Source organism: Dermacentor albipictus, chromosome 1, assembly GCF_038994185.2.
Source record: "Dermacentor albipictus isolate Rhodes 1998 colony chromosome 1, USDA_Dalb.pri_finalv2, whole genome shotgun sequence".
Lineage (NCBI taxonomy): Eukaryota > Metazoa > Arthropoda > Arachnida > Ixodida > Ixodidae > Dermacentor > Dermacentor albipictus.
Genome location: NC_091821.1, coordinates 203,954,519 through 203,982,451, shown reverse-complemented (window position 1 = coordinate 203,982,451; position 27,933 = coordinate 203,954,519). Strand labels below are relative to the sequence as shown.

At 42.9% G+C, this 27,933-nt stretch overlaps 1 protein-coding gene across 9 annotated transcripts in view; it reads right to left on the bottom strand.

Moving 5' to 3' along the window:
- The window catches only part of LOC135896929 (zinc finger protein 236-like), a 159,735-nt gene that overhangs the window by 53,716 nt on the left and 78,086 nt on the right, over positions 1 to 27,933 (bottom strand). For 8 of the 9 annotated variants that reach the window (XM_070530766.1, XM_070530768.1, XM_065425466.2 and 5 more), the window contains 7 exons: positions 19,471 to 19,732; positions 18,965 to 19,404; positions 15,541 to 15,693; positions 14,090 to 14,323; positions 9,209 to 9,229; positions 6,791 to 6,919; positions 6,092 to 6,324 (listed from right to left, as the gene is read on the bottom strand). In XM_070530766.1, coding sequence (XP_070386867.1) covers positions 6,092 to 6,324; positions 6,791 to 6,919; positions 9,209 to 9,229; positions 14,090 to 14,323; positions 15,541 to 15,693; positions 18,965 to 19,404; positions 19,471 to 19,732 — 1,472 coding nt within the window. The remainder of the gene's footprint in view (positions 1 to 6,091; positions 6,325 to 6,790; positions 6,920 to 9,208; positions 9,230 to 14,089; positions 14,324 to 15,540; positions 15,694 to 18,964; positions 19,405 to 19,470; positions 19,733 to 27,933) is intronic. The other variant, XM_065425464.2, reaches the window with a different exon arrangement.

Sequence of the window (27,933 nt, the reverse complement as noted above, 5' to 3'; positions counted from 1 at the left end):
ATGTTCAGTGCCACGTGTCTTTGTGTATGCCTGTGTGTGTGCCCACGCTTGTCAAAGCGCGGCAGCCGGGGAGAGGAGCTCCCCAAGTGTGAAGCGAGGAGGTCTGACCGGCGCCGGCCCGGCTGATGCGTCACTACACTCGTCTCTACATGTCTCAGTCCGTCCGTGCCTTGCTGTCACGTGGTGTCGTCCCGTGACCTTCCTTCTTGCCCGCGACGCCAAGAGTATAAGAGCAGCTGCCCCCGGACGCCAGGAGAGAGGCTCCGATTTCTTCTGTTGAGTAACGTGCTCTCCCGTCTCTCTACTTCGGTCGACCTGACCGCCCGCTCTTTGCGATGCTAGAATAAACAAGTTGTTCTGTTAGCAGTCGACTCATGCTTTGCTGGGACCTTCGGATGCTTCCAGTGTGCCCCAGGCCGCCAGGCCAACGCTACCCTTGGGGCTTGCGACCCATTTGCAACAACGGGCACCAACGGTCCGGTTGCAACAACGGGTGTCAGCACTGAGGTTCCAACAGCTGGTGGCAGCGCTGAGATTCCAATAGCCGGTGCCATCGGTGCGGTTCAAATAACACTCATAAGACATCCCCAAGGTACACAACGCTATTCCATCATCGTCTAGTGAGCCCGCAACGCATTGCAAAACGTCAATGGCATCCAGCCCTTCCTTCGGAAAAGGCAGTGCACATGATGAATCAAGCTCCGAAGATTCGTCGTCGTCACTGTGATATCGGATACTTTCCACCAGCGCCTCATCCGAGATCTCTTCGGTAGTGACGGTGCAGTCGTCCGCATACAAAAAATCACAAAGCTGCACATCATCCAGGGCTGCAGTGATTTCGCACGCAGTGAAACCCAAGCTTCGGCGAGATCAGGCGAGCCTGAAAGCTCTTCCTCTCTACTGTCAGTTTCCACAGCCTGAACCTCTTTTGTGAGCCGGGCCTTGCTGAACCAGTTCATAATAATGTCTGCACTTGTTTCCCGCCAGGATGCTTCAAGCATCTCAACTGCTTGAAAAATTTCCACCTTTGTTTCCTGCTGAAGACGAATGTTCAGAAGCAGCCTTTGGATTAGTCTACGCCGGTAGGAGCACTTCACACTGTTAATAATTCCTCTGTCAAGGGGCTGAATGAGCGAATGGCCTGTTTGAGCGAATGAGCGAATGGCTGAATGGCCTTGTTTCTTGATATCTTTGTCAAGCTCTCTCAACCAGTCACTAAATATGCCCCGTGTCATCCACGCTTTCGCATTTACCACGTATTTCACAGGCATTCTGTGTGTCCCTATAAAGGGCCCCTCACCAGGCCCCATAGCAAATTTTGGTCATACACTGGAAGTTGTTACGTGTCCACTAGGGAGCGTTCTGCCGAACAAAATTTTCAAATCGGCTTATTAATAGCCGAGATAGAAATAGTTCAGTGCCGCGAACCCATGATTTCAGCAGGCAGGCTTCACTGCCAAGCAAGACGCTTCTCTACTCGCCCCGTCTAGTCCTCGCAAGCGAAATTCCTTCCCTGTGTTCTCTTGTACCAGACCTCGAGAATCGCATGACGCATACTTCACAGGCCCCACCTTCATTTTTTTTTCTCCTCACTTTTTTTTTTTTTTCCTGTGCTACGCATTTCCGCTGACCACGCCGCACGCGAGCTGTTGTCTCGTTCGCACAGCACACGATTTTGCGTGATGTGCACAAGGAAACATGACTAGCGGTATAATTCAGTGCTACACGAATAGTAAGGCAGAATAAGCGGATTGGAGAGCGTGATCATGCGCTGGAACATGGTAGAAAATGGCATAGCTTCGGCACCTGCGCACGTGAGCGCACGACCGTGGGAACATGCAGACGAAGCGGAAGTACTCTATATCTCTCTTGCTTCCGTGCTAAGTAAAACAGAAAACACAGACATTCCATTTGTGTGTTTTATTATTTCTCTAAACTTCAATTCGTCAATTCAAGCAACAGATCACACAGATAACAGACGTCTTGAATAATTCTAGAAGTCACGTGTCACCACGAGCGACGTCACAGTGGGGACACGATTATATAGGAGCAGGGGCACGATTACGTCACCGTCCAGCTTGGTGTGCGGCGGCCGCAAGTGAAGAGGGAAACGGTGTTCGGATTGAAATTTCAGATTTTTCCGCGGCGCGTAGCGATGTAATAGTCTGCAGACATGATTGTTATCGCACAATATATGCTCTGCGCTTGTCAGCTCAAAATGGCCAGACCTCGTGAGGGGCCCTTTAAAGCACCTGGGCAGGGCGCTTTTGCCGATAACCAGCGGAACTCGCTTGTCGCTTCCGTCCGAATTTACGCAGAAAAAAATAGTCAAGCAACGTTTACTCTGCTTGCCGCCGTGGCAGACGTCTTCTTTTAGCGTAAGGGTGTCGTTTGGGAGCAATTAATAAAAAAGGCTTGTCTTGTCAACGTTGTATGTATCACATGCGGCGTAACGCTCCAAAATGCCTGGTAGCTTGGGCTCAATCCAAGAAATGGAACCAACGCTGTCCGCAGAGGAGGACTCGCTGCTAATTACTCTGCCGACGATTCCATACCTGCTTTTGAAGCCTTGAAGCCACCCGTTACTTGCTTTTAAATCATTGCAGCCCAAGATACAAGCATATTCCCTTGCTTTTGGCTGCAAAACAGCGGCGCTGATGAGAACATTTCGTCCTCTCATGTCCATGAACCAAGTAAACACCACCTTGGCAACGTCAGTGTATGTTGCTGACTTTTGCTTCTTCTTGCAGTCGGCACCTGACTCCACTGCACTGCGAATCACATCTTTTGCGTTCAGAATTATAGACAAAGAACTAGCTGGTATGCCAAATTTGGCAGCTACATCCTTCTTTTTTTCGCCTCCAGAAACAGCATCCAAGATGGCCACTTTGTCTTCAAGAGTCAATTTTTTGTTTCTTCATCAAGGCACTCATCCTTGGAATGATACACCGAAGTGAGAGGATGCGTGGACAGAGGAGCCAGCTCACACATGCGTACGGTGTCAAAAACGAAGAGACAAAGAGTGACCACAACTCCACGAGACATAAAAAGCAATCCTTTTCTTCTTAGTAGTGTCACCTGGTGTCAGGTAAACGAAGTGAAGTGCATACACTTCTGCAGCTACCAAAGAGTGGCGCTGCCGTCGTGCCGCCGGCAACCGGCAAGTGGCAGCAACGTTACTTAGAACGAGCGGCGGGATGTTTGAAAGGAGGAGGAAACAACGACACGGCCGCAGCGACACTTTGCTGTGCTCCCTCATGGCTTGCAGAATCAAGCGCCTTTCCCTTCCTTAGATCACTTTCATCAAGAATTGCGTTGCCGGCCGGCTCAAGGGATGCAGGGGGTGCCTCAATGAATGTGTAGCACCTCTTCCTCTACATAATCAAATTCTCTCTCGGCCGGCTCAAAGGACGCAGGGGGTGCATAAATGCACATGTAGACGAGTGCGGACAAGCGTCGATCCTCCCTACTCTCTGGGGCGTGTTGCTCCGTGCTTCCCTGTGTGTAGTGCCGGCAGCACTCTGCGGAAGTCTCGCTGTCGCCGGGGCTACTATGTGCATGCCAAGCGGGATAACTGCGCTTCGTGCTCCGTCGGCGGCGGGGCAACCGCAGGAGATGCATGCGGCTGTTGCTCGTGCTAATATAACAAAATTTGGGGCAAAATCCACTAGGTGGTCGGCAAAGGGAATTCATTATTTCCAGGGTGTCTCTTGCTGCCACTTTGTTACATAGAGGTCACAAATACATGTGCTTCTATGGAGTGACGGCGGGGAATACAAAAACTTCGGAATATCGAAGAATTCATTGTATAGAGGTTTGTTATACGCAGGTTTAACTGTATCTACTTTCTTGAATGCATCGGTTTTGCCTTTTTTTGAGACATTGGTTGCTTCCTGGTCTGTTTATTTCGCTTTTATTTTTTGACACGAACCTGTTTTTGAAGCACATATACACTTTCATGAAAAATAATATGGTCACTCTATTTTGGCTTTGGTCCGAAGCAAGTTTCGGGTACAAAAAATAGCTTCGCACACATTCTTTCAGTGCAGTGCAGGCAAAGCCACGATTTTGAAACATTCTATGCCTATTACATTGCTTTTCACATTTTGTCGTGGTCAGAGCTGTGCTTTGGCCATGTTATCAAGGGGATTTTGTTATTAATGTGATCAGTCAGCCTTGAGAGAAGGATAATAAGTATGACATAGAAATGAAAGGGAGGAATAGCGATGAAACCTGCTGTTGGTGCTCCTTCCGTACCATTATCAAGGTGATGCTCTGTTTCTTCAGGTTTGCGACAGACAATGCAGTTGCTTTCAATCAGCTTATTTGAGGGCACTGCTTTACGATGCGGGTAGGAGCGCACTCGCGTGGTATTTTTCATATTTCGTGAGGTTTCTTTACCAGTCAGAAAAAATGTACGCAATTAGTATGTCACTCAAAACACCACAGTCAGATGTCATTTGGGGGTGCCTACAAATGTCTCATTGATACTTTGAAGATAAGGACAGTACTTCTCGAGTTAGATAATTAATTGCAATTACTGAATTAACTCTCAGTAACGAAAGAATTACTGGCGGCTACTCCACTGTGCTGGAAACAATATGCACTAGGTTTTCTTTGAGTAACAGAACTACTCTTTCTTTAAGTCTTGGTGCATGATAGTTGGGGAACACTGTAAAATCCACTCAGTAACCGAAATGAGGCCAAGTCGGATTCATTCGCAATCAGAATCAACAGCAGTCATGCACAGAAGTGCTTACACTTGGACACACAGAAAAAGAAAAGAGGACAGAGAGAGAGCGAGAGGCTGCAGTTTCACCGAAAAGGTGAAGCAGTATTAGTGATAGCCAAGTACAGGACAATTGCATGAAGGAAGATTACACCACTGAGAGGACACAGGCTGTGAAAGTGAACTGTCTCCTACTATGAGGTTTTGTATATACTCATATAACGCCGTCAATTCAGAGATCAATTCTTCGAGGTCACACCAAGTTTCTTCTAGTGCAAGAAAAAAAACAATATATATATATATATATATATATATATATATATATATATATATATATATATATATATATATATATATATATATATATATATATATCAGTAAGATTGTCGGGTCCCAGCCTACCCCAAAAAAATGAAAACTCTCCGCCTATGTGTACCCCATAATCTCTTTGTTCAACATGTTTCTGGTCATAAAATATTAGCAGCCAATTTTTAAAGTGAATTCAGCTATTTTTGCTTAGTTTTGTGAGCCTCTACAAATGTTTCCAAAGTTTAGTACAGGCAGACCTGGATTCAATAAATATGTACTTGTAGCCAAAATTTTCTTTACACCACAAAGCCCAAACACCCTTCCACACAAAAGAAAATTAAACCAAGTTGTTCCTTTTCAATCTTGGCCATGAAGAGTACATTCATAAAAAAAGAAAGCAAGAAATGTTTTTCTAGTTATAAATTATTTATTACAGTGCTAATTAATCAGTAAATGGTTTGCTGTACTATCTACAGCTTAAGCTTTCCTTGTACATGTCAAAAATGCCACTATGGGCTTTACATTATTTTCCCATGCTTAAGTGAGAATTTGAGGTACCAAACTCGGTTAACAGAAATGATACATTGGGCATTCTGAGGTTAAATTGAAAACTTCATTGAACTGACGTTGCAATATTTTAGGAGCAAACATTTCATATATTCTTATAACATTCTTTTTGGCTAACGTACGAGTTTGCACTTGAGCTCTAGAAACACATAACTGAACTAGCACCACATGGTGAAAGCATGACATCGGTTTACTTAAGCTGGCACCATACTTGAAACACATTGAAGGAAATGAAGTTTTCAGCACTAAGTCGCCTTATTTTGTGCACAGAAATTTCATAACAAGTCATCATTTGTGCTGGACTTAGAGAAATTATCTTCGATTGCTCATTGTTACGCTGAGCTTGCCCACATAGTCCATAAAAGACTGCACGTCTGTAAATGCAAAAGTAAAACAAGCATTACATTAGCACATTTGACAAGGAATTGTGCTATGATCACACATATGAGACTACTGCCATGAGCAGGGCTGCATTTGCCCACTCACACAAAAGGCTTGTCATCATCTCCTGTATCCACTTCTGTTCCACGCAGAGCATCTTGTGCTACCTGCTGCAGCGTTGACTCTTGTGATAAGGTCGGATTAGCATCATCATGGGCTACTGGGAGCTCACCAACCAGCTCATCATTTTCAGGCGTGCCTGAAGCAAGCTCAGTTGGTGTACCAAGTGATGATGTCACAAAACTGTTAGCCAGAGTGCCCACATCCAAGGCATCACCCTGAAGAAAAGACAAAAATAAACCATGAAATTTACTTCACCTAGATATGGGGCACCTAAGCAAGAATGTTTAAGCACTCCTAGAAATTAGTCCATGTGCTGCCAGCATGTGCTCTTAGTATTAGACATGCTCAAAGAAGGTTTCATGTGCATCTTTGTGTTTCATATGCCAGGAGCTTCTAAGCTTCGCTCTATAGAAAACATTTTTCACCAGTGAAAAGTTACCAACACCAGCCCGATTCCACTCAAGCCTAACCTGGTTGAGAGGATCAAAAGGTTTGAGAACATCTGTCATATTCAAATTCTATATTACAAGCACTGCAAGTGTATACAAAACAAATCAAGACAATAAATTACTGCTCCATATACGTATACTACCACAAGTATATAACTACAAGTATATGTAATGATGTGGCACAGTTTCTAGAAGTCAGTAAATAGAGAACTACATATAGAAATACACTCACTTGCAGTGTGAGCTGTGGCAATGTTTGTGAGAAGAAGCCATTTTGTGAGAACACCTGTGTTGCCTGTCCAAGGTCCACTTGGTCATTCTGGCCACCAAACAAGGTCCCTTGTAACTGCTGCAAGTTGTCCTGGTTCACACAAGATGCACAAATTACCACAGAATGTCATACACCAGAAATCTGTCACACGGCATTGGCCCGAACTGTGCCAGTTAAGTGTGTCATGCCACTTTCAGCAAAGCTGCACAGATGCTAGAAAGTACCAAAAAAAAAAAAACATTGAATGGCAGGCAGGCTTGCACATAACTTGAATACTTTGTTCAAGTCAATGTAAATATATACTTTCGTTGGTAGCTTGGTAACTTGCAAACTACTTTTGTGAGTCAGTTATTGGTACTTCTACTTACTTAGTTTTTTTCTGGTAACCCATACTAAGTAAATGGGTTACTTGCAAGTTACTCTTCGAATCATGGGAAGCCACAGCGGCCGCATTTTGATGGGGGCAAAATGCAAAAACATCAGCGTACTTATATTTAGGTTGACATTAAAGAACCCCAGGTGGTCCAAATTATTCCGGAACCCCCCACTGCGGCGTGCCTCACAATAGAATTGTGGTTTTGGCACGTAAAACTCTATCATTTATTTATTTTGAGTCATGGGAAATGATCTTTGTTTGCAGCCTTCCAGCTGTGCAGCTCACATTCCTGCCAAAATCAAGCATATAATTAGGCAGTGTGAAAAGCGTGAGAAGTTTGACATTGCTAAAGAAGTGGCCCACATTGTTATTGGTCCTGTAGCCTGTTTCTCAGCAATTTAAGAGAAGTAGAAGCTTGCCGGAAAAGCCGTGACACAAGAGTAGGCCAGTGCTGCCCCACAAAGACTTGATAGCATCCCAAAATTTTTGACTTACGAAAATGAGACTGCGCAAAACGCACAAGAATGAAAAGGCAGAGACAAAGACTAGCGAAAATTTTCAACTTTGAGCAGTACCTTTATGAGCAGTATCTTCTGTCTAAGCGTTATGAAGCAACTTGCCCAGCAACAAGTTTTATTGAGTTTCTGGCTTAACCTAGCCTAAACATGCTCCACTGCCCAGCTGTAGGCATGAAACATGCCGTAATGCCTTCCCCCTTCATTTCAACAACTTAAGGATAAACAACCTTTTTGTTCTGCAGTTTGCTCATAACTCTGCACCAGTACGGGAACGCCACAAGATGTACAGCAGCATTACTCCCCATACTACTGTCAGCGACACTGTGTTGCTCCCCAGCTCTGCCTATGCCCTTGTGTACGTTGATGCCCCATATACACAAACGCCTGCAAAGAAAGAAAATGCTAGAAAATAGGTGTGACTGCCTTAAACAACTGGCTTCAAGAACTGCCTTCAACCTTGCAGTAGAAGGACAGAGATAGAATGGTTGAATATGGAAAAAAAAAAAAAAGCTTGCTGAACACCCCATAAATGTCCAACTCAAGGCTGACATCAGTCAGCAGTAGTGGGCAAAGGGACGAGGAGAAAAGAGGACAAAGCAATAGATTAATTGCATATTATAGTCTATAAAATCCGTAGTTTAAAAATGTTTGAACTGTTAACGAAGTTACTTTAGATGTACAAATTGTTTCCTGTGTCAAAAATAAAGTGAGTAAACAAATTGAATCAAACAAGACATGCATTACCTGTTTTGAAAATTTTAAAAACTTAACCTTCAATGCACTTTTTAACAGCAGTGAAATCACAAGAAGTGCAAAGCAACTTTCGTGCTTTGAGCTCAATAGCTTAATTACTTTTTCTGAGAAATTGTTCATATCTCGTGGCACACCTAATCATACCACAGGTAGCATCAGGGAATGCATGACGGTATGTGAAGACAGCAGTGGCAAACATGATCCACATAAATAAGGAAATACAGAGAACACTACTGTAGTCACAACAAAATTTTACATGATAAATCTACCTTATCTACACAGATACCGTTAGGCACACAAATGCAAAAAAAGACAAACAAAAACCAAAGAATAATTTTTTTAACTACAACAGTGCTGCAAATGCCATCCTAGCCTATCAAGGTACATTATGTGCATGTTGATGTGGCATCGACTTGATGCGTAGATTAGGAATGTTTTTAAATTAAAATTCAGTTGCACACTCAGAGCTGTCCCATGTGTTCCTTATTGCGGGTCTTATAGAGTTACTCATGCAGTTTTTATTTTATCATGCAGCATGAACAAATGGCCCAGGCTTCCATGCTCTTAATATCATGAGTTACAGTCACAGTGAAAATAAGCCAGTTGCACACAAACTATTATGAGGTTCAAACGGCCTTAGTGACAAGCTGCCACCAAAGAGAATTCAGATGTCATACGAGAGAACCAAGTGACACAAACTCAAAGAAAGCCCATAAACTGAGCTAGCCTTACGTGGATAAATCCCCATAATTCCTGGAAAGTAAGACATATTAGCATCGTTATTTGTTTACATAGCTTTCTAAGGAATTACAATATAACAGAGGTATTCAAAAGCTACTTCAATTTAACTGCATAATAAAACAACATAAAATTATGCCGACAGGTAACCAGTGAAATATATTATTACTATAAGCTGAAATAGGTCACCTTTAAACAAGAGCATAGAAGAAAATGCACATCACAGGTCAAGCGCTTCTCCCATCATGTGTGTTTTATTCTGTACACTTATAATAAAAGCAAACCAACTAGTTTGCACCCAAATGTTGCTGCGATGAGCTAATACTTATATTACCACATTTGAGCACCACATTTTCCGGTGTATAGGTCGCATTTTTTTTTCAGAATTTTTCGTCGGCGCGATTGCAGAACAGTGCAACTTATATACGTTTTTTTTTTTTTTTCAGAAAAACACTGCCGTCAAAATCAGATTGGATGCTATGGCAACACTAAGTGCACTGGGATGACCTCCTCTGACACTTGGTACAGGTTGTGTGCGTGCTATGGAGGTGCCGGGTTCTTCTTGTGATCGAGTTGCCGAGCGCTGTGTGACACGGACGGAGCAGCAACACAAACGGTGGCAGGCCGACTGCGAGTCGAGCGACTCCAAGGTTGTTGCATCTACAGATCGCTTTCAAGATAAGCGCGCACCCCTGCGCAAACTGCACAGTTGCTGCCAGAGTACAAGTTGCCCCCCCCCCCCCCCTCTCTCTCTCTCTCCCGCACTGCCTTCGCACTTTCCGCCATTGTGTGCGATTTGGCTCACCGTCACACTCCTTCGTTCGCACATGACAGCATACGGCACGCAGGGACGATGTTATTGCCTTTGGACTACGTCGCAGCGACCACGACGGCAGAAATGCGCCTGGAGTGTCAATATCGTTGCTGTCGCAATTCTACAGGAACGGCACCAATATGCTTGTGCGTATTGTGGTGGTGGCGTTTCAGTGGTGTTGTAGTCACGCAATAAAACCCAGTTGCTCCCAGGGCAGCGAAGCTGCAGGAAAGGGTGGTTTGATGAGTTGACAGCTGCGTCGGTGCCAGAGCACAAGTCATAGCAAGGATTCTAGCTGTATAGGTGCGTGCTCACGCCACGCGCACAACCAATCAGAGCAGTTTTGCTTCTGTCTGAGAGGGAAATGGCAGGAAAGGGTTTCACATGCGCTGCCTTCCACCCCACCCCACCGGCTTCGTTTCCGTTCAGTTCATTCACGGAAAACAGATGAGATGGCCACATGTTGTGTGTTCCCCCAAGGAACTGGCAGCCTTCGACAACCGGCGGCAAGAACTGGGCCGTGAAAGGGCTCATCGAGCCAGCCGTTAGAGACGCCCAAGCCCAGGCGATCCCACAGTAACGAGAAGATCCCGAGCTGAGGGAGCGGGAGGCTGAAGCAATCCGGCACCGTTACCTGTAGTGGGTTACCTAAAGAGACCCTGAAACGACTTTGACGATTTTGCACAAACGTACCGAGTCAAAGTAGGTCCTCCTAATCATTTATTGACACATCTAAGTGCTCCGCGTAAAGCGTGTAATTTATTATAAGGTTTTAAAAACGTACATCGCTGCCGATCACAGCACGTCACTCGTCTGAATTTTAAGCCGCCCCTACCCATTTGACATCATTTAATCCAATGACATTAGTAAGGCGAGCTATCCGATTGGCTGCCCAGGGCACGTCATTAATTATTTTTCCAACTTTATGGTGAACAAATGTTGTTTGTAATAGTTGGATGTGTGTTAATTTGTTTCCATAAAAAGAAAGTAACAGAAAAAGAATGCACAAGAACAATTTCGCACTACACTTAAGCACTTCCGGCACACAGCAAGCATCGTCTGCTTGTGTTATAACGTGCTCCATTTTGATGAGAGCTGCGCGGTCAGAGTCGGTCTCAGTCTTTTCGCGAGCACCATGATTCGACTTTGTTGCGTTGCGGGCTGCAAACGTAGTGACTGGCAATATGTCAAGCTGCAACATTACGTCCCTCTGCAAGGCAGCAGATGAGCGGACTGGCTGCAGCGCATCGGACTGCCGCTATCTGATTGGCGCCAGGATTTGTGCATTTGCGGCTGTCGCTTTACACCGGAGGATTACTAACGCAATAGCGTTTGCGAGTCCGGTATTCTGGTAAACGCAAGCGTAAGAAAACAGGACCTGGCCGTTTGACCGTGCCGTTTCTCGGGATGAGCAGAAGCACAAATGTGAATGGTCTACATGGTGCAGCCACCTGGTGGCACTGAGCTCAACCACACACAGTAGCAGTAACGAAATGTATTCTTCTTTGTTGCTGGTGCAAATTTTTCGCAGGAGTATAATCATCAAAACATTGTTTTTGTAAATGTCTAAAATGTTTTACTTAGAGCAATATTAGCACCTTGTTTGACTGGTTAAGCTCTGCACCAACAGGTGCAGAGCTTTGCACACCGATCAGGCCGCTCAAGTACGTCTACGCTAAAGTTCCTTCATCAGCTTGAGTTTATGCCTCCAGCCATCCATCAAAACGCCCAGCTCGCCTGCGGTTACCGGAATACCAGACACGTTCGACAATGTGACAGAATGCTCACAATGCACACTGCTTCAATAGCTTTCACTTGGAGTGGACTGCCAAGCAGCTGGCGGAGAGTTTGGAGAAGCCTTGCACACTCACTCCTAGAGTACCGGAAGTCGACGACATGACCTGCCATCATGGCGCAGAGTCAGTGAAGGCGGAGCTTAGCCCTGAACACTCGGCAAACGAGTTGAGGAGAAAATGCATGATTATGGAGGAGGGTAACTTGTAATCATCCGTAGCTTTCTTAATATGAGACACTTCACACAAATTGTGGTGCGAATGATTAACTTTAGCTGTACCCTATGCGTCTATAAAATTTGTCCGATCCGTATCAGGGGCCCTTTAAATGAAACTGTGACGAAGGTCAGGTGCACAAAGGACAAGCAGCACTAACGCCCATTTTCTGGTAGGGGAAGGGTTGGTAATTTTTTTTTTATTGCATTTCATTGCTATGCACGTTTTTTCCCGGAAAAACTGCTATTTTGAAGGGGGTGCGACTTATTCAAAGGTGCGACTTATAGACCGAAAAATACGGTACTCTTTCAACCAGCCTGAACTAAAGAATAAACAAAAGTTAAAAAAATTGCACAAGTTTTGCGAAACGTCATCATTAACACAATGAAATCAACGCTTCAGCAAAATACAACAAAAGGTGCTGGCAAGAGTCAGGTTCTCCAAATGAATACTCTGCCTTGGAAGTTAAAAAAGAAAGAGAGAAAAGCATATCACTGCATCTCAGGTGAATAGCAGATGTCATTAGATATTAAGCCAATAAAGAAAAAGTAAAAGCAATATTAAAACAAGTTACCTCGCGCAAAAAATGAACAGGGCTGGTATTCTGTAAAAGTTCACCTAGTGGACTGTCCATTTCGGCCGCTGCTGATTGGATGCAGCTGTACGAGCAAGGAGGAGAGGGGCATCCCTAGTCAATCAGGAACGGCCAAAATGGACAGTTCACTAGGTGGACTCTTACACAATACCTCCCCAGCAGTTAAAACAACGAAGTGCGGTCTTGTGAAAATGACACTAAAGAGAAATATGGAGCTAAACAAGAATTGCTGTGTTTCTGAAACACTAAATATCAATAAGTTTAAACCTGAGCAGAGGCTTAAGTTAGAAATGAAAGAAAAATGATAGACAGGTTGCAACGCCAATTTAAGAGGCCCTGAATCTTTTTGAAGAAACCAAGAAAAAGTTGCCGACTTGTCGCAGAGGATGCTGTGAACATGTGAGCCAAATATTACTGCACTGCATGCAGCAGGTAATTTACAATCTTGAGTCGAAAACAGCGAAAAACCAACTGCCCTCGCTGCCATTATGCTGTCAGTCAGCGTGATCGAAAGCAGCTGGATCCACCAACGCTAGTGGCTGATTTGGTGATTGCTGGAGAATTCACAGTAATACTTAATTGCTAATTCTAAATTAAATAGATAAAAAATATATATGACTGCGATCTCAAAGAGACAGAAAAATAATTTCATCTTTGCACTGTGTGTAGCTGCGTCTACTGCACGTGGTCTCCGAAATGGCAGCAGCGTGCCGTATAGCATAGTCTACCGCAGCCACTACGGGGTGCCGCGACAAGCCTTTTCACCACTGCAACACCCCATTTTTGGCCAGGGCTTTGCCCACTTGGTTTCACTGCTGTGTAGCTTCCAGCACGCAAGCGGAGACGAAAAGAGAAAAAAAGCCAGGTATTGGTGAGATAACACCACTTATATTTGAAGGATTCGAAAACGTTTTCTGGCATAAGATTCGTGAGAAATTGTCCTTTAATAGTGAGGCCAATCTATTAGTTAGAAAAGTGTTTCAGGGCCCCTTTAAAATTTACATAGCAGCTCCCTTTTGGGAGAGTATTTTGACAGCATCTTGTTGGGATTGGCCAAGTGCTTATTAATAAAGAAAGGTAATGTTTTCGAAAGCTGGCAAAGATCTAACCCAGCAATCTTTCTTGACTCTTCCTGGGAAAGAAAGATGGACTAAACAGAAAGAAAAGAGCGAAAAAAACCTGAAATGTGTGTTACCACACACACGTTAGGTGCCATGGTTTGTGCACAATGTTCAAAATGGGATGTCTAGCCTTTATTTCACTTGCCAAGAATGAACTATTTTCTGCAATGAAATGAAATTATAAGTCTTCAGAGGATCCACTTCATACTCATTCAGTGTTTCTCTTTAGTATCCCTTTAACGCATGTCAATGAGAACTGTCATTTGCTTTCACATGAGTGGCACCACAATCACATTTTTGGAGAAGACATGCACGTAGAATGACTCTCTGTCTCACCTGCACTAAAACCTCTTGTGCAACAAAGCCACCAGGATCACCTGGTTCAACAGAACTGCCCTGTACGAGCTCCTCCACAACAGGGACTGCTGCATCCAGGTCACTGTGGTTCTGGCCCATAACCTCATCAGGGTTAACAGGCACCAAAGCCTCCACAAGTGAGTCAGAGAGAACAGCAGCTGCTGTGCTGTCCACTTGTTCCCCTTGGGTCTGTGAACCACTCCTCTGCAGGATCTGCAGTAGCAACAGCAGTTGTAAAAACCCCAATGCACACCAATGTAACACTGTAACAATGTAGCATAGTACCGTTTGTGATCTCAAAGCAAGCAGCCTGTGGAGACATTCCTGCCACTGCTGCTATTTACACTGTTTCTGTTAATTGCCAACAGATAATCAGTTCCCACCTCTGCACAGTCTCTCTTCTCTGACAGCAAGGTGCGCATACAGTGGCAGTTTTCCATTCTTTTGCAGAGAAATTGGGCAAATAAATATGCTATATGTTCTCCATGTGGACCGAAAAATGCAATGGTACTGAGAAATTTCAGTGCAAGGAAAGATTTTTTTTTTTTAGTTCTTAGGATAAGGTCACTTACAACCAAGCTAAGAATAGATAAAAAATTCCAAAAGAAATATAAGGTTCCAGCTTATCCCTAACCCTTTCAGTTTTACTGATATGCCAGAACGTTTCCCACCATGGTACGTCCCACCATGACAGTGACGTACCCATACATTCTCCCCTCTCTCCACTTGGATGTACGAAGTAACACGAAATTGGCGAGCTCAGAGATGGTTCTGCCATCAGTTCTATACTTCTAAAAGCCTATTTTCCCTCTTTTCTGCTCTCAGTGAAGCATGTGCATCCACAGATGGGGCTGCTGTTTTCGCTGTGCCACGCCTCCTTTCCAGCAACAAGGGTACTTCTTTTGTCGGTGTGCTTTCTCCAGGATGACTCTGCTATTTGTTGTATCTCTTTCATCTGTTGCTCTCTTTGCTTTGTCTGGCTGAATGAGAATAAACGAAAGCACGCTTTCCCTGAGCATGGCTGCGTGATCGCTTTGAGATGGCTGCTAGTGTGGGAACTTCAACTGCTGATTAGAACGGCAGCTCTTCCAATACGACCCAAGCTCAGATTCAGAAGATGACAGTGTGTTGTCCGAGGAAGAGGCAACTTTGACCATGTCAGATTCTAACCCTCACACCGCAAAAAAGTACTGAGAACAATTATGGTTTTGAGTCCGCTACACGTTTTTTAGATAGGAATGTCAGAACCATAACAAGAGTGCATTTGACATTATCCGTGTCTTTTTTTCTATCTCTTCTGCATAAGCAAACAATTGTGCTTGTTTTATACCTGCAAAAAAAGCATCCTACTGGGGCTGCGTCACCTGTGAAAAGACTGGACACTGAAAGGGTTAACAAACTAATTTTTAAACCAGGACCCCATAGCCTACCAGCTCTCCACGGTGAATTTTCATATGCTTCTTGCAGCTCACTGAGGTCTTGAAGGTCTTTTGGCAGTATGGGCACATGAATGGCCTGGCACTTGTGTGAGTGCACATGTGCCGCTTCAAGGAACCATTAGTAGTAAATGTTGCATCACAAATCTGAAATAACAAACAAGATGCAGTTGCAAATGTAAGAATATAACTTTGCTTTGAGCAGCTTAAGGCTGTATTCAGTGTGAAAATTTTTCTGTCACAGCAGCTTAAGAAAATAATATAACATTAAAGATTATTTTTCTCAGCCTGCATTTATGGTCATGGCCAGGTTATTATGAGCATTTCAAAATAAGCCCACAAGATTGTTCTTTCAACTTCGCCAATTAACACTTGATGTTCACATGGTGTTCAATTGGCCCAGAGAGGATGTATCCAATTATGTTGTATGTACCGGAAATAACATCCCAGGAAATGAGTGACTCCGACATTAGCCTACTTCCCTATTCTTTTATTGCAAGGTTAAAACAAAAGTGAGGGCTAAAATGCTCACCAACACGGAACTACTTTTTCTGCAGGACTTAGCTGATTCAGGCAGAAGCGCTAAAAAAATGGAATAATATGAATGAATGAATGAATGAATAAGAGAACAAAGTTCCCACTTATTAACAGCTGGACTAACTTGAGCTTCTGGGGCAGATACAACTCTGTATCTTCAGGTCTCCTCAATGTTGCTGCACTTCGTGCAGTAGTGCAGTACAGAACATGCCGCCCACACCATGACAGTTAATTTGCTGTCATTCAAGGGCCACTTTTACAATAGTTCTCAGCACTCAAGAAACTTGCATTGTGCTAATACAGGCATCTTTAACTGGCTTGTTGCACACTGCACGGTACTGCACTCCTTGGTTATCATGCAGATGGAATCGTTTCCCACTTTAGATTACTGCACTCTTTGGTTAATCAAGCAGAGATGGAATAATTTCCCACTTTAGGTTAAAATCGTCACAAGATGCAGAGCACATAAGTTTACAAATGCTGCACAGTTGCCAGGGTACACTTGTAATGGCTTATGACAAAGTGCTAAACTCTTGATGCGTATCTTTTTCTCAGGGCTACAACAAAGATCATCCTGGAAGCTACACTTCTTAGTGAGAAGGCTGGACTTTGTGAAGACTGTATCTGTTCTGATGGTGCACCATGAAATAGAGCAATGTGGCATAATATAGGCATTCACAGAAGCATCAAAAGTGTTCGGTGCAAGATGGAGCAACCCATCTGACAAGGAGACATGTTTCTACTTTATATTGGGCTACACACATCTTGTAAAATGCAAGTGAAACACAATGTTGAAGCAAGGTTTTGATACTTATATAGGCAAGGTATTCCGAATTCAAATTTTTCTTGTCCTTGAAATTGGCAACCTCAGAATGACTTACCGAAACAAACTTAAATGTTACACGTCCACTGGGATCATGTTTTGACAGCTTGGAAGTTTGACAGCCACGTCACCAGTCTCAACGTTGTGCCCAGATTAACAAGGCTGCATGTATATATATCCAAACATGTTTGAACAAAAATGCAACTAAATCTGGCTTTCTACATCTATAGCACTCCGGTAGTGTGCATTATGAGTTTCTATAAGGAAAGGATTGAAGAACAGTATATGAATCCTAAACCAGTGAAAACCTTTATTACTATAATGGCTCAATTCACAGAAGTCATGATATCAATTCCCAGCAAAAGCACTGAGATATTACTACTGCAATATTTTCCATGTGCAAAGAAATTGCATTTTCTGTGCTGTTTCAGACCTGGCAGTGTAAAAGAAGGTGCATTTGACAGAATTGTACACTTCTTGGATGAATGGGAAGTTCAACAAAAGGGCTTGGTTACCTGAGCAAGATACTTTGGAAGGCCTTCTTTGACACACAATGCCACGAAGGACCTCTCAAGTATTTGACTGAAAAAATTGGCTTCAAATACTTGATGATGCCGCACTTTACTAGGACTGCTTTGAATGTTGCTTTGGAGTAACAAGTAGGGCAGGCCAGTGGTGCAAATGACCACCTTACTCTAACTCAATTCATCATTATCATCAGGTGTTTATATATTTTGGTGGAGGAAGGAAATCTATGCAAACTGTTTAAGACTATTCTTTGGATACATGCAGGTGCATGAGTTCCTAGAGCCTTGCCATGAGCCTGAAAGATGGGAATGTGCTGCCAGGACTTTTGGCATCCCTACTCACTGCAGAGGAGGTGTTACATAAAAGATTCAACAAGAAGCTCTGGATAATTCTGCAGTTCCCATGGAGGCAGCAAAAAGGGCCACAGACCATGCTGATTACACAAAGCAATGAAGCAATGCTCGCCTTATGTATTAGTATATCGTAAGCTATGTGGCAAAAAGTAAGTGCTTCCAGCAAACTGAATTATGCTGGTATGCCTCAATTGTGCCAAGGGACAGTGCTGTAGCAGACCTGGCAACTGATGCATTGAAGGAATGGAACCTTGGAGGACTTCTGCACCCATTAGAGTCAGTGTACAACTTGATTCAGACTGTTGAAAGAAAGCTAATACATGTGTTTGCACAATACACATGCATTCAAAGATTGCAAGCAGCCTACTGCAGGCAATAAGCTGCAGCATGCCACAAATTGGCTACACCAAGCACTGCACAGAACTAACCAGATCCATTGTCAGGTTTTCTTCTATTAAAAGGCTTCACTTCCTTTTAAAGGGGCTCAACTAAGCAGAGAGTGAAAACTTATCAAGAGGTTGATGCCATGTTACGCAAGCAACATCCACCAGTGACTCTCTGATAATTGAATTGCTGATAATAAAGTTATATGTTAAAGCCATGACACATAGTAGTCTCAATTTTTGTACAACTTTGAGCATACTGGTTCTGTGATAGCACAAGGTTAGGTGCAACTCAAAGGTGCTGTTGAGTAAAAAGAAGGCCATAAATGAACATGGTTACTCACAACGTTAAGATCTGTAAACTTTGCTGAATGCTGCAGTAATAGCCATGAATGTCTCAGAGGTTAGCACATGCTAATTTCAGAGAAATTAAATGATAAAATATTGGTGACTGAGTGTTTTCTATAGAAGAAGGGCCATAAAGCTAGAACAACCTCTTTTAGGACTATTCTACTTTACTATGTCAATAAATCATATAAAGATGTGTAGAGACCATTTCATCTTCACAAAATTTGTAATAAATTGTGGTGCCTTCAAAATAGCACTTTATCGAAGAATGGTTACAGTATGCTGGATTGTTTTAGCTCGCTTGACTAAGGTTATGCATATGTTTGAATTTATTATTATTATTATTATTGTTGTTGTTGTTGTAACTGAAGCTAGTTGATGAAAGCAATTTGATGAAATTGAGCAGTGGCAAAGTTTGTGCCTGCTCACAGTGCATTCATACTTACATTACACTTGTGTTCCCTGATGCCTGTATGAGTCTTTACGTGAGCCTTGAGAACACCATTGGAGACAAAATTCCGTTGGCATTCATTGCATTGGAAGGGCTTTTCGCCTGTGTGCGAGCGGATGTGCTGCTTCAGGTGGCTGGACTTCTTGAACCCCAATGGGCAAATGCTGCACTTGTAGGGTCGTTCCTGAATAGCTGGTGGTCTCTTGAGATCTCCATCATCAAGGGCTGCCTCACCAGTGGCTTCAGAGATGAAGATGGGCTCTTGAATGGGAATGAATGACGAGAGATCGTCTGAAAGGACCCCTGTGCCACTGTGAAGGTTTGCAGAAAAACGTGAATTCTCCCCATCTCGACAATGTGAGGCCACATGCATCTTGCAGCGCCCAGATGAGCTGAAGCTCTTGTTGCAAATTCTGCATGTGTATGGTTTGTCCCCTGCAACACACAGACCGATAGTGGTGAATGTAGTGAAACATCAGGGAAATGAGAGGGGCAACCAACCTGTGTGGATTCGCATGTGGACTTTCAAGGAACCTCTTGTAGAGAACAGGTGCTGGCAGGTGGGGCACTGAAATTGTTTGACACCCAGATGGGTTGCCCGAGTGTGTGCCGTCAGCGTGCTCTTGACAGCGAAGGCACGAAAGCAGTTACTACACTTGTAAGGCTTTTCTTGAGTGTGTATCCGGATATGCCGCACAAGATCACTTGGTTTTTTAAACTCCTTGGTGCAATACATGCACTGGTGCCAGCGCACATTTCCCACCTGCAGAAAATGGGTGAAGTGAGTTTATTGCAACAAAGCATTAACATTCAGCTGCTAGCTACCATTTCAGGTCAGGTCAGGGCAAAGCATATGACCTTATGCCACACAGACCAATTATAGGCTGCGCTTCCACATCTGGCAAGAGCTCTAGCAATCATGTGCCTCTGAGTGGCTTTTGTTCTATAAGTGTGTGTCTATGTTTATACCTTCATCCCAACTATTTCAGAACAGTAAAAATTTTCAGCACACAGCACAGCATAAATACACAAGCACAGGAAAAAAGACAGCATCACGCTGACTATAAATTGCATAATTTCACCATTAGCCCCAATAAATTTACAGGTGACTCTGAAAAATTAATAACTGAATGAGACAAGTATGTGATTCAATTATCAACAAATGAACTGTCTGCTTTTGTACATCTCTGCAGTGTTTAACAATATATTGTGCCAGCACCAAATGGTCAATTGGTCGGCACCATAAAAACACTTAAACAACGAAATAGCAGATGACCATGAAACAGCCATTTACTAGACTGCTGCAATAATCCTTGCTACTTATCAGGTCATGCTGCTACTTGTTGCACACTACTGGTCATGATAGCATAAGCTAAGCAGTATACAGCATGCTGCGAATTGCCGTTTGCTTTTACACTATTTTCATTATAGTTATTACTAATGTCTACTAGTCTCCGCTTGCTTGTGGGTTTATTATTCACAGGATAACAGCGTAAGACAGTATTCTAGCAAATGATGGTGGAATTGTATCCTTTACACCTACATGCATACTCCTGTTTTGCCATCGTATTCCATATAATGGCATTGACAGACTGGCTAGCTGATTGATGTTTGAATGATTTTCTGAAAAACTCTGGAGGGTCCACATACTGTCCTACGCCTACTTGAGTGTATATTTTCATGTTCTTATATCATATTAACACAACACAAGAACCCGCCATGCACAAGTCAAGCTGATATGTGCAACCATTCTCAATGCAATGGCTTGCTTAGAAGGTCACCGATTGAGCCTGTACAACAGTTTCCAACCTGCTTTAGCTAGATGCTCAGGCAAGGCTTGTTGAGCGCAACCTAACTGCAAATGTATAGCCTATGTTTTTTTTTTTTAAAGTAACAAGTAAGAAGGTAGGGCAAGGGACTTCAAGGGTCTTGTATTTAACATTTACAGACTTCCACACTAATTTTCAGTAAGATAGTTGTAGCTACATCCCACAGTTTATTTATTTATTTATTTATTTAGTATAAATACCCTCAATTGCCAAAGCTGTAAAGAGGGGAGTGGGTGTACAATTGAAAAAGCAATTGAAGATTCAGAAAAAAAAAAAGGTGGCACTATTTATAGTGTTCAGAAATATAAGAAAACATTATAACCAACAGTAAAGTTGTGAAAATCCAGACACTAATCCCTTCATTTCTGTCAGAAAAACATTGTCAACAAGCATTTATAATTTATACAGACCTGCCCATGTTAAAATTTGAAAAATACTGCAATGAAAAAAAGAAAAAGAAAAAGGCAGGAGGGGAGTGTGTGTGTGCGTGTGTGTGTGCACGCGCATGTGTGTGTGCGTACGTGTTTTTATATATATAAGAAACAGTAACATTTTGTAGAAACTATTCATAATTGTTTTAGTAGTTGGTATTTGGATTACTTATTAAAGGTGTGTCAATGTTCGTGTCATCAGTGATGGTCATGTGTATTGGGCCAGCCGGCATTACAGTAGCTGGCTGCAACAGCACAGATGTCGCTTGAACCTACTTTTTAGCCAACAGGAAAATCTTGCAGTTGCGTGGGGGAAAGCTTCCTGAAAATGGTGGATCGCAAGGCACCATATATGCTGCTAGGGTGTATAATTGCTGCGTAAATCCATTGTTGTTTATTTACTTTTTTCACCACTTTTGCAATTACCTCTGGGTTCTACTAATCGAACATTAGATGGTTCTATATAGGGGAAGTTTCACCATTTCATGACATATCACGGGCCTAATTTTGAATAAAGCTAACTTTGGATATAACTGACCTTTCATGCTAGATTATTATGGTCCATTGTAACGAGTATCAGAAGTATACATATTTGAAGATGTGGCTATCATCACAAAAATGATTTAACCTAAAATTTAAGGATGATGATAACTTGGGACCATAGTACACCAATATTTGCTTCGCAAGCGTCAGATCATTGGTTCCACTCCAAACTTTAAACACTGCATTTTAGTAAGAGTCTGCAAAAACATACAAAAACTCTAATTAAAATGAACATTATACTGGGTGTTCCACATAATTTAAACCAAGTTTTAAAGAAAAGTGGTACATCTTAGGTGATTGAGACCGACGCCATATTGCTCAGTCATGCCGAGTTACTCATAGTATTTCTTGAAGCAAGATTAGTTAAGTAATTATGTACTGAATAATGCAAATTTTTAAATATTCATTTTAGTGCATAATTGTGACTGTAGAAGTTGTAGAGCATGCTCAATCAAACCCAATGAACTTATTTCGATGAAGCTATCTTTTACATGGTTCTATTTATCAGGTTATGAAGGAAGCCTGCTAAATATTTTTTAAATGACGGCACTATGCACTTTCACTCCTGGTTTGCAGTGCTTTCAACCATGTTTCAAAAGATCAAAGGTTGCGTGCTCCTTAGTAAAAGAAAGTGATAGGCCCTGGCATTTAGGCAGCGATGCTCCCACAGTCCAAAATAATAAAGTGGCTGGCACCAAAAGTGGATTGTAACATACTCGTCAGTTTCTTTTAAGATGGGCATCAGGGCTTCGTTCTTTGGAAACATGGCTGAGAGCACTACATACCAGATGCGCAGGAGCGCAATGATGTCACTTTTTTTTTCATATTTCATAGACTTTTTTCAGAGCCTCCAGAAAGGAACAATGTAAATGACAATAAAAAGATTTAGCATGTCCGTGAACATATTAGCATCTTAAGAATACTAGATTGCCACGAAGGTCTACGGTAGCAACAATGCAGGTAGCAACATCTTATTATGCAAAGTTGAACTAGAGAACAAGGTTAATACAGTCAACTTCCATTTATTATACCCTTACAGGACCAAAATAATTTATTGAATTATTCAGTTGGTTGAATTAATTCAGATGCAGAAAAAAAAAACGCGGAAACACCACTGATTTGTTTGGCAGTACTATTTTTCCAATTTTAAACGCTCCTGAATCAAACGCACACCCACTTTCTATATGTCAGAAATAGAAAAATATTGCAGAAATGACATTAACGCTTCTAAACACTGCATAAATCTAACACACGTATAATTTTTTAGCAAGTAAAATGGGAAAGGGTACAGATTACATTGCACAATGGCACCCGGTTTTGCTAAGGTAAGCTTCGCCACAGTACAGCCGCGTTAAGTGGTAGAGCATACAAATGCCACGAACTCTGTTATGGTTTTGTATCCGATTGCACTATGCAAGCAATCTCCAACCCAACTTTCTGTTAGAATTGGCAGATACCATAATCAGACATTGTGAGCTAGCATTATTACTTGGAAATATTCCTATGCCAGGCAGAAAAACAGGCGTTTTCGACAGCAAATAACGTCTGTTCAATGCATTCACCGTCCCTTAAGCTCCGTCAAGACATGCTGCCACTAAAGCGGTCACTGTCAGTCGCGTGAATGCTGACTCGTCAAGTTTCAATCATCCAGCGAAGGAGTATTTTAGGATTGAAATAACAAAAGTATGAGCCAATACAAATGCATGGGCGCCGGCTTGGACCTTCAGCCAGGATAAAATTAATCGAAAAATCTAATTAACCGAAGTTGAACGACTATAAGTCTACTGTACTGCAGTGATTTATGAAGTTCTACTTAAGTTCTGGTGTAAAGTGTTGGTAGCGATATAGTCAACATGCAGTCCTTTTAAGATTTTCCTTCGATAAGAACGCTGACGTGTGACAAATATTTTCAAACACATTGTGGCTGGAAAAGGCATCACAATATGTCACTACAGTCAACGACCGATTTTCCGGATGCCAAATTTTCGGACATGCTCGATAACTCGGACGACTTCGTGGCATCGCCATGTACTGTACCCCATAGGATCAATCTATAAGAACGTCTGAAATTTCGGACGCAAAGAAACTTCGCCATCCGATTTCCCGGAATTTTTCCCATGACCACAGCTCCGAAACTGCATTACTTAAAAACCCCATGCAAGCAATCTTGAGCTCGACAGCGACAAGCGATGCAATGGAGATAGCTGTCACATTCGCTTGTCGCCTACGTGTCGTACCCCATGCGAGCGATGACTTCGAGCGACATCGCCCCAGTGTTGCCGGAATACAGCAATATAGGTGCCGAAACTAGCGTGACACGTGCTTTATGAACTTAAGTTGATGTGTTTTACTGTAAAAAGCAGCATAAAATATTTCTGAAGGTCTTGCAGTAGGTTCTTATCCTAACCGAAGCCACCGCCGCCGCAGTTTTGATTATATCCTCGCCTCCAGGGCCGGATTAAGAAAAATGGCAGCCCGGGGATAATGCGCATGCAGGCCCCCTTTCCCTATACTGACCTCGCCCCCCTTGTCGCCTGCTACGCTACTGGAAATATGCCATGTTTCATTTTAATTCCACCAATTAAAAAGAATGAAATGTGATCAACGAGATTACTATTATTGTTATTATTATAAGGAAAACAACAAAACTTGCTTGAAACATATGCTGTTGTAGACACCAACACATATGTTCACATTGTGATTATTCTGCATTCTGTTTTCAGCAAAAGTTAAGCTTTGAGGAAATGTTTAGTGCACTCAAGACGAACAAGAACTATGAAAAGACAACACAGCTCAGATGTCGATCCTTCTGAAGCTAGGCTTTGTTTGCATCACTAAGTTTAATCCCGTGAGGAGACACATGGTTATATCCAAAACATTCTTTATTATAATTCAGGCATCGGACTGCACTAATCGTTATATACTTTATTCTATAAATATGCAATATATATATACAATACTTAAGGCAATACAAACACCATAAAATTTCACTAGAGTACAGATGAAAATTACCAACTGTAATTACAAAACATTATTTGAAAATATTTTCGTTAAAGGTAAGAAAAGCAAGGACAACACCAAATAAACGTGGCACTATCAAAAACAACAAAAATACAGTTCTTTATAAGCACGCTAAATATCACAAGAAGAACAAACAAGAGACGAATAACAAAGAATTGCATATCTTGAATTACACTGCTCAGCGTTTCATTGGTAACGTGGAGGCTGGGAGGCGACACAACAAACTTATTGGAACTATTCATGTATAGCGCAAACAGTCCTCTTTTAAAATGGCATCTTTCGCGCCTTCGCTTCGGGGAAATCAGATATAGGCTGTTCGAAGGATAGATCGCGTAGGAGGTCACTTTCAATGAACATGATAGCAAGCGAGTTATCCTTGTCGTCAGGGAGGCTCGAACGAAGGCAATTTTTTATCAGCGACAACTTGGAAAACGATCGTTCGGTCTCACAGTTTGCCACGGGTATGCTTAATATGCTTAAGTACATTCGCAAAGCAATAGAAAGGTTCAGAAACACATCAATAAGCTTTCTTTCGTGCAGCAACTTCATTATTCCCAGGGGGCTCGTGTCCTGGCACATAGAGTTGTGCAGAAAGTTTGCAAACTGAACGATTTCAGCAGAAAATGCTGGCTCCAAATCATTTTTGTAGTTTTTCACCAACTTCTCAGCCTGCTGTGCCAGAGAGGCCTCGCTCCCAACTTCTGTCAGCAATTTTAAGAATCCGAACCTTTCGCAGAGTTCAGTGTAGGCAGCCTTTCGCACTTGCAAAGCAGAGCCCAGACTGTCAAGTACAACATTGTAGGTCTCTATGATAAACTTTTTTCTACCTTGTAGCGTACTATCGCTTTTTCTGTCTGGGTGCTCACTCAAAACGATGCGTTTGCCCTCATCCTGACAACATTGATTGGTACTTAGCGTGTGTGCTCTCTCTTTGAAGGTATCAAAAAGAGGTCGCAAAGAATTAACAAAGCCTTCTATAGAGCTCACCAGGTCTACAGCAGTTGAAATGTCTAGGCCTGGTTTCTGAAGTGCTACGCTCGTTTTGTCAAAGCACTCCAAGCTTTCACTCCAGAAAATCGCCATGAATGCAGTCTCTAGTTTTGTCATTTTCTTGAAGAGTGAGGGCGCTTCGTTCCTAGTGTCACCGTTTTCTTCCTCGTTCTTTGATATAGCTTCAAGGCAACACAAGACTGCATTGAATTTTTTCAGAATGGCCTTACGTGATTCAGCGTGTCTTGACCTCCTGGTCTCAGAGAGACATTTCAAAACAAGCTGCTGGCCAGTTAGTCCCATGGTGTCCAAAAGATACCTCCATCGCTTAGGTGAGGCAGCAAAGAACACATAGAGTCTCTGAATTACAGTGAAAAATTTGACAGCCTCAAGGCAACTGTCAACGCTACACGCGCCAACTAAGTTCAGTGAATGACCAGCACACGGGACGTAGACTGCCGATTCGTTCAGGTGTTTGATTTGAGCTTGCAGTCCTTTGTATTTTCCTGACATATTACTCGCATTATCATAAGCTTGGCCCCAACAATCATCAATTGAGATGCCATTGGTCGTCAAGAGGGAGATCATGGTATCGAAAAGATAGAAGCCAGTATGCAATTCAATTGGAACAAATCCAAGAAAATGTTCGTACACTTTCCCATTCAAAATAGTATCGTAAAACAACTAACAGCTGACCAATGCGAGCAAGGTCTGGAGTCAAATCAACAATTAAAGAGAAGTATTTTGCATGTTTCACTTCGTCAACGAGACTGTTCCTGACAGCCTTTCCTATATGTTCAATAAATTCATCACAAATGGTTTTTGACAGATACGATGGGTGACCTTTTCCTTTGCTCCCATAGCGTTTGATGTGCTCCTCGAGAAAGGGATCAAACTTGGCAATGGCCTCAAGCACTCTCATATAATTGCCATTTCTCGGTGAACCAAAAATCTCCTCACTGCCTCTGCGGCTCAGCTAGAAGCTTAACTGCAACGACTACGCGCTTAAACACATCTGTCCAGTAAGCGGTGTCAGTGACAAGATGCTTAACCAGCTCCTTGTCAATTGTGCTGCTCGAGTTAGAGCGGGCAAGCCATGCTGCCACGTAGTTCAGGTACTTGACGCTATTTTCATGTGTGCAAACCTTTTCTTCTGCTCTTTTCCAATCAGAAAAGCCATGCGTGGTGAAAGCATTGGGGTTGCTTGAAATCAAAAATAGTTTGCACATGAAACAGTAAATGGAACCTTTGGACTCCACGTACACTAGCCAGTTTCGCTTGTACGCCTCCCCATTTACAGCCTTTCGCACAAAAAGATGAGGTGACATACAGCGTTTCTGAGTTTTGAATTGCTTTTCGGAAGACGGAAAATTTTCTGCCCGATTTTGAAAATACAATGGCCCTTTCTCAAGGCATACACTCCGAAAGCTGTCAGTAATAATGTCCGGCCACTTAGCAGGGTCACTTTGGATAATCTCGCAACGTACTTCTTGCTGCGGGGGTGTCTGTACTTCTCTGTTGCCGCAACGAGAAGCCGTCTCATCTGTCCTCTTGAGGCACACTTTGTGGGTGGAAACATGATTATTTGAAGCCAAACTAACAGGAAGCAAGTGAGTCGATTCTTGGAGTGTTGTTTCCTGGCGCTCGTCAGTAGAAGGAGGCTCATCGGGGAGGTTTGGCACCTGTCGATCAGCAGTAGTAGAAATCGGGCGTGGCGGACAGGACACCTGCAGCTCTGTGGCAGGGGCCCGGCCGAGTAGCATAGATGCTGCTGATTCAGGAACAGGACAGGGCTCGGTTAGCATCAGTTGCTCAGAAATATGGACAACCGAGGTTGGCACCGTTTTCACAGGATCCAGACAACCAAGATGAGTCAAACCTTGCTTCTTGCCAGGAGGCTGTGGTGATGGAGTTGGCAAGTCCTCCACAGAAGCACAGTCGGTACTATTGGGAGCTTGACGCGAACTCTGGGTAGAGCGATCATACTGCTCCACGAAAGCTGCATTCAGTAGGTACTTTGTCATCTTTGGTAGCTTCTTTTCACGCTCTTCTGTTTCTAACTTTACCTTTCGTTTAGATATACCATTTTGATGCTTCCAACCAAGCATTTTCGCATGAATGGATGCTAATTGTTCACCGGGCACTTCGTC